At 42.1% G+C, this 7,792-nt stretch overlaps 1 protein-coding gene across 1 annotated transcript in view; it reads right to left on the bottom strand.

Moving 5' to 3' along the window:
* Positions 1-7,792, bottom strand: part of LOC106815556 (intermediate filament protein A-like) — a 10,182-nt gene that overhangs the window by 1,847 nt on the left and 543 nt on the right. Inside the window, exons 2-4 of the mRNA XM_014820027.1 lie at positions 7,568-7,677; positions 1,327-1,505; positions 279-506 (exon numbers count right to left, since the gene is read on the bottom strand). Of these exons, the coding sequence (XP_014675513.1) occupies positions 279-506; positions 1,327-1,505; positions 7,568-7,677 (517 nt within the window). The remainder of the gene's footprint in view (positions 1-278; positions 507-1,326; positions 1,506-7,567; positions 7,678-7,792) is intronic.

Genomic DNA, 7,792 nt, shown 5'->3' on the forward strand with positions numbered 1-7,792 from the left:
TACCGGACCATAGTTACCGGACCATATTTACCGGACCATATACCGGACCATAGTTACCGGACCATAGTTACCGGACCATAGTTACCGGACCATATTTACCGGACCATAGTTACCGGACCATAGTTACCGGACCATATTTACCGGACCATAGTTACCGGACCATAGTTACCGGACCATACCGGACCATAGTTACCGGACCATAGTTACCGGACCATAGTTACCGGACCATAGTTGCGCGGACAGTATACCGTACGTGAGTGGAGTTGAATATAAGTTACCTCGCCCTGGACAGACACGAGTCTTGTCTCCATGTTCGCACCGGATCCCCACGAGGGCGCCCCCTGCCAGACCAGCTGGTGCGGTGGCGCTGGCGTCGCATCGGGGCAGTTTGCCCAGATGACGCACGTGTTGCCTTGGTCGAGTTTGAAGAGGTCGGGGAAGGTGAAGGAGAGCTGCTGTGTAGGGGTGAGCCAGCGTTCCAGCCGCCAGCCACCCATAAACTGATGCTGCGACGAGAGGAAAGAAACAGATGAAAGGATACTGGAAATTGTAGACAGTGGTTACACTTCGACACACTTCGACGCACTTCGTCAACATTCGTCATATTTCGTCCATATTATGTGTCATATTTCGTCAACATTCGGCATATTTCGTCACACTTCGTCAATACTCGTCACACTTCGGCAAGCCTCGTCACACTTCGGCAAGCCTCGTCAGGCCCTGTACATAAACGTCCCGGGACGCGATGAGTTCTCTATTTAGTTTAGCCTGTCATACCGATCCAGCTAATTTGTTACTACGGGAACCACAAAAACCGCTAGCCATTCAACGAGCGAGTTTCTAAGACACACCCGAAACTCGTAGCACACCCGAAATGATCACGTGACCGGACAGCCGCAAATACTCGGCTGCTGCTTGCATGAATAGTTCAGGAGTCTATCAATATTGACTCACTCCTGAATACTTCACATTGATTCAGGCTGAGATGTTTGCTGCTGTGTGCGAAGCTAAAGTTGAATGCTCGAGACGTTCTGGGTTACTCTCTCCCTACGCTTTCAGTTTCACTTCCCCTTCCTCTTTCGCCCCCTCCCAGTCTCGTTGTCTCGCTCTTTCTATCTATCTCCCTCTTTTATCTTACCATTCTCTCTCTCTCTCTCTCTCTCTCTCTCTCTCTCCCCCCTCTATTTCTCTCTCTTACTGTATCACTCTCTCTCGTTCTTACACATTATTTTCCCACCCTTTTTCTCTCGCCTTTTTTCTAAATTGATCGATCTCTCTCTCTCTCCATCCCCTTTCTCTCACTCGCCCCAGGCGCCGTTATATTACCGTGTGTCTTTTCCAGCTCGCGTTCTCTAACAGAATGTATCGCCCCTCAGGGTCCACCTCGGCAATTGAGACTGTCCCCTGATTGTTTCTGAGTATGTGTGAGCCAGTTGCATGCTGCCTACCGTCCCACCTGACAACGAGCGCCGTCTCCCATCTACGCGTCGGTCGTGGAACGCTGCCTGCAATTTCGAAAATCGCAAACGGATCGCATATTGAGAGGGTTATTGTATAGTGAATTAGTATTTAGTAGTCGTAGCGAGCATTCACACCAAATGATTCATAAGCGGGTGTTGACACTCGCATGAGTCTATCAGCTGAGTAGAACCGGTAGCTCAAAACCTCATGAATGGCGTTCACCGCGAATGGCACCCAACCCTTCGACTCGTTGATATGCAACTCGATACAAACTCGAGTCCATTTTTCGTGAGGCGAGTAACTTTAAAGGCGAGTAGCGACCGAGGTACCCTATATATATGGTTCGCAGGGCATGATGATTGCTGCGAAGTACGTGAACTACGACGCTCACAAGAAGATCCACGAGGAGTTCATTGCCAAGCTGGGCGCTGTCACTTGCCCAGTGAAGGACGATGGAATCAACTGGGCCAAGGAGTGGCTCGTAAGCCACATCATGACCATCGACTTCCAGTACAAGGGAAAGTTGTAGATTTTGTCTCACAGAAACATTTATTTACTCATGCAAACTTTATTGTTTTACGCCTGGTATTTTCGAGCAACCCTCTCGTGATATTCTCTCACCATGAACTATTGAGAACATCCAGTGAACACTAAAATTCTAAATTATTTTATATTACTCTTAAAATCAGAGCAGTAGGTAATCTCATATAATTATTATCTATATTGAACCACGGAAACAAATCTATTCGTCTTCTTATGTGTAATCTATGTAGTAGACAAATTAATAAACTAGTTTTCATCTATACCTCACGTATACGTATGTCTTTGCTTCTTTAATTTGTCGATGTTGACAAACTTTCCTGTATTTTCACGCTGTCAGACAAGAACTTCTGCATTATGCAGTAAACGTGTTACCATCGTACAAAGCGCGCGAATGCACTACATACACAAACAGATGCGATCAAATGTAACGGATACCGTTACAACTAAGATTGTTATAGCCATCGTTAAACGCTACATGTCGACTATATAAACATTTTCCCAAGGCACGTCTGGGAAGTGGAGACGTCTGGATCGTCTGTGTACGTGACGTAGATCCACTACTGCTAAACAACTGCCGCTAATGATGTAGGGGTTCAACAAGCAGGCTCATCACTCAATACCATTACGATAAGAATTAAAAGTGAACTTTTTTTTTAATCTGAGCGCGCAGCATCTGCTAATAGCGTTAGTCCTAAGAGGCTAGTTTGTGTAGGGTGAAATCCAGAGGAGAACGCGAATTTTATACTGATGGTCAATAATTGCAACTATAGTTATCCTGTAGTATATATGGTATAGAATACATGTATATATATGCGTGTATATATATATATATATATATATATATCCTAAACCATGTATATAGACATCAATACACCGGGAATCAACACCGGGATATAGTTTGCCAAAGACATATCAGACGGTGGGTGGGTGCCGAGCGAACTTGTAGCAAGTTCAGCGACGCAATTAACCTCCTCCTGTAGTAACATTTAGGAATTTATTATTATATATTACTTATAGCGACTAAAAACGAAGTATACACAGTGACACGCCTCTAAATATAACATGACCTTGACATCTAAATTGCAGATAAACATTAGGATAACATAATACAGAAGCATACCCACGTTTTTAGACTCGTGTTGAAATGAGCTGTCTGCAAGTAGCTAATGTCGTTCTCCTTCAGAGTTGTAGCTCTATATTTAGGTTTGTTGGCATTCAAGTTTAATCGTTCATATTAATATTACCAGGAGTAGATAATAGGGAAGGAGTGTGACATCAATAAACAAGGGAAATTTGTCATTTACTAGCCTTAAAATACCTACGATTTACTACGCGTAACTCATCCAACTTGAGCTCAAATCTTACACAGTACATTCGCCTAGCATCGTGCGAAATCGTTTCCTCGTATACACCAGAAATCCGGAGATACAGACTAAAACGTACAACACGATTATCTATTCTTTGGCCATCAATCCGAAAGTATTCCCCGCCGTAGGTATTATAAGGCTAGTAAATGACGAATTTTCCTTGTTTATTGATGTCACACTCCTTCCCTATTATCTACTCCTGATATTACTAACAGCGAGCAGTTGTTATTGTAACGGACACAAAAAATGAGAGAATCTAAGTTACGATTATACGAAGAATAGAGTGCGTGCGTGTGTGTGCGTGCGTGCATGCGTGCGTGCGTGTGTGCATGCGTGCGTGCGTGCGTGTGTGTGTTAACACATTATCAAACTCAAAAAAGTGTATTTAAGGAATCAAGTGATCAAGAAATGAATAAATCACAGATCACAACATCTCCTTCTTCTATTGCTCGGTGTCGCCATCTGTTGGCCACATGTGGCCGTAGCCTGAGGAAATCACTAAGGGGCATGGTCATGGAGCCAGCGGATGGGCGCCGCTCCCAGTCAACGTACATAGTATGCCGATGGTTTTCAGCATGAGTAGATAATTATTTACACTTGTTTTTAGGTTAACACAAAATATACATGTACGATTATCGGTAGATACATGGTATGCGCAAACTCTCGAGTCTGGCCATGCTGTTGGAAAACCTTAATTATCATTATTAAAATAAAGAGGCGGTATTCTAGCGATATAATAGATGTATATGATAAAATTCTATCAGTAGACCTCTAAGAAAATAGAATCCTAGAAATAGGAATATAAATTTGCATATAAAGTGGCGGCTGTATATACCAGGCAGTACACAATCTGGCTACGTTAGTGTGTTAGCGCATACGCAATATCTCGCCACAGGAGTTATATTTTGCCATAAATATGAATTTAATATGGTTAGCGGGTATCGCAGCATAGATTTCTGAAATAAATTCTGATCAGTAGACCTGAGTTTATAATTAGCAGAGCGCCCTAGCCTGTAGGGTGCAAAACTCCTACTTCACCCCTCCAGTCCAGCCCCAACCTCTCTTGTGCCTAGCTAAACCTTTTTCTTTTGATACCGTCCATCAGCTATTTTCCCTGTCGCCTGTCCTTAGTCTCCCACCCCTCTCTCACTCAGCAAGCTATATTATGCAGTTTGCTTCAGTACGTTCTGTGCGCCTGAAACAGTCCTCGCGCATGCGCAATATCTCATGAGAAGAATAATATTTTGCAAAAAATATACATTTAAAATGAGGAGCAGGTATCTTAGCATAGCTTTATATGATAACATACCATTCGTAGACCTTACTTAATAAATAGGACGAATACCTTGCACGTAAGGTGTCCGCTGCATATGCCAATGAGTACACAATCTGGCTATGTTCGTGTGTTAGCGCATGCGCAATATCTCACTACAGGACTTGTATTTTCTGATGAATATGTATTTAATATGGTCAGGGGGTAGCTCAGCATAGATTTCTGAAATAAATTTTAATATGTATTCCTGTGTTTATAATTAGGAGAGCGCCCTAGCCTGCAGGGTGCAAAACTCTTACTTCATCCCCTCCCGATTTCCCACTACCTTTCTTACCCCTCGCTTAAACTCCTTAATCTTCTACCGCCCTCAGCTATTTTCCCTGCCGCCTGTCCTCAGTCTCCCACCCTTTTTTCACTCAGCAAGCTATATTATGCAGTTTGCTTCAGTACGTTCTGTGCGCCTGAAACGGTGCTCGCACATGCGCAATATCTCATGAGAAGAAGAATATTTTACAAAAATTATACATTTAAAATGAGGAGCAGGTATCCCAGCAAAGATTCATATGAGAACATACCATCCGTAGACCTCACTTAAGAAATAGGACGAATACCTTGCATGTAAGGCGTCCGCTGCATATGCCAATCCGTACACAATCTGGCTACGTTAGTGTGTTAGCGCATGCGCAATATCTCACCACAGAAGTTATATTTTCTGATGAATATGTATTTAATATGGTCAGGGGGTATCTCCGCATAGATTTCTGAAATGTATTTTTATATGTAGAACTGTGTTTATAATTAGAAGAGCGCCCTAGCCTGCAGGGTGCAAAACTCTTAATTCATCCCCTCCCGTTTTCCTACTGCCTTTTTTAATTTGCCCCTCGCTTAGACTCGTTAATCTTCTACCCCCCTCAGCTATTTTCCCTGCCGCCTGTCCTCAGTCTCCCACCCCTCTCTCACTCAGCACGCTATATTATGCAGTTTGCTTCAGTACGTTCTGTGTGCCTGAAACGGTGCTCGCGCATGCGCAATATCTCATGAGAAGAATAATATTTTGAAAAGGTTATGCATTTAAAATGAGGAGCAGGTATCCTAGCATAGATTTATATAATAACATACCATCCGTAGACCCCACTTAAGAAATATGACGAATACCTTGCATGTAAGGTGTCCGCTGCATATGCCAATCAGTACACAATCTGGCTACGTTAGTGTGTTAGCGCATGCGCAATATCTCAGCACAGAAGTTATATGTTCTGATTAATATGCATTTAATATGGTCAAGGGGTATCTCCGCATAGATTCCTGAAATTAATTTTAATATGTAGACCTGTGTTTATAATTAGCAAAGCGACCTAGCCTATCGGGTGTAAAACCCCTTCTTCACCCCCTCCCGTCCTTCCCCTACTTTTCTTGTTCCTAGCTCAGCCTCTTTCTTTTGACACCGCCCCTCAACTATCTTCACTGTCGCCTTTCCTCAGTCTCGCACTCCTCTCTCTCATTCAAAATAATGTTTTATTCACTTGATAGAAACCAGCAATGCAGCTGTTTATCCTATGGCCACATGTTGGCGGATTTAGATATTATTAGTTTTGCGTCAGCTAGGACAATCTATCATCATTGAAAGGAAGCATCGCGCTTTACTTTTCATGTATAGCAACCGCCACGAGTATTTGCTGTTTATTTGAAAAGCATTTCAGTGAAATTTTACTTGGTAGTTATTATGCATGCGCGAACACATATCTCCCGCTGTGCTACAGAAAAGTCTGGGACGAATAGACATGTTATGATTATTAAATTGATTAGTCCGTATATGATCTCTTTAGATTAACCGTACTATTTTAACAAAGTACCATTTCCAGTATTTTATAAATGACTTGGTATACAGCTACGTGTGCTATGTAGGAAACTTCGCACCCTGCTCGGCGATTTAAATTTTATTATCGTTATGCTTGCTGGAAAACTTTGACACTATAATTGTTAAAAAGAGACACCGGCATTTATTTTCATGTCACGACTACTGTGACGAGTATATGTTCTTTATTTTAAACGTATAATTTCAGGAAAACATCGATTTAATCGTTAGATCATATGCTTCCTCAAACAATGATATTGGTGGGTGTGTTGATGTGGAACACTGGTTTCACATGCGACTGTATGATATTTTACACCTATGTTATGGCTATTTACATTTCCTACGCTTTTATTTTTTCTTCAACATCTATGGTGGTGTTGGTATCCCCTCTTGCATCACACCCTCATAGAGCTTTCTATGAGTGATGACTTAAGTAATTTCAGTTACCATTCTGGGGGCTCCATGCGCACCATGTGTTCCCTATACCACGCTAGCTCCCTCTTCAGGCCCTCGTTGACACTAATCGAGTTGGCCAGCTCAGGTCCGTACTCTGATATCGCACGTCGAACTTCAGACAGCTATAATAGAATTTCGCAAGTTGATAGAGCGGATATATTACACGGTAGGCGAGGACAGCAGGGGATGTCCGCCTCCACTCAAAGTAAGGTGTTAGTAGAAGATACTACTGGAGTCTCTTGTTTGACCGCCACACACAGGCCTGATCATATAGTCAAGCCATAATAATATAGTTTAATCTCATATAATACATGATATATATAGATATATATATATATATATATATATATATATATATACTGTCGCTAGAATCGATGCATGCATGAGATTTATTCAGAAGCAAGCATGTCTTAAAATTAAAAAAGAAACAGGCAGCCCGCTGTCAGTAGCAATGATAATAATGACAATCAATCCAACGCGTCATAAAATGCGCACGTGTTTTAAAACATGAGTCATTTCCTCTCGTCATGAGTTAAACATTTTAGATGTTCTAACTACATTCAGGACGTGTCTGACAACGACATACGACGCTATAGGCACGAAATGACTCACCGACTACACTCTTACAAACTTGCTGTTTGAAATCGTCGCCCTTGCCTGGCATGTACATGTAACCTACTGTGTCTTCCACCACCGTGATGAATTGTTGTGTCTTCCTCAGCCTGGAAACAGTGAGAAATCATCGCATCAACGATTTACATAAACACATGACATAATATGTTATCTATGTTAATGTCTATATATACATTTAGATATCGATATCTATATCTATATCTA

This window comes from Priapulus caudatus, unplaced genomic scaffold (genome assembly GCF_000485595.1).
Source record: "Priapulus caudatus unplaced genomic scaffold, Priapulus_caudatus-5.0.1 Scaffold1147, whole genome shotgun sequence".
NCBI classification, from domain to species: Eukaryota; Metazoa; Priapulida; class Priapulimorpha; order Priapulimorphida; family Priapulidae; genus Priapulus; species Priapulus caudatus.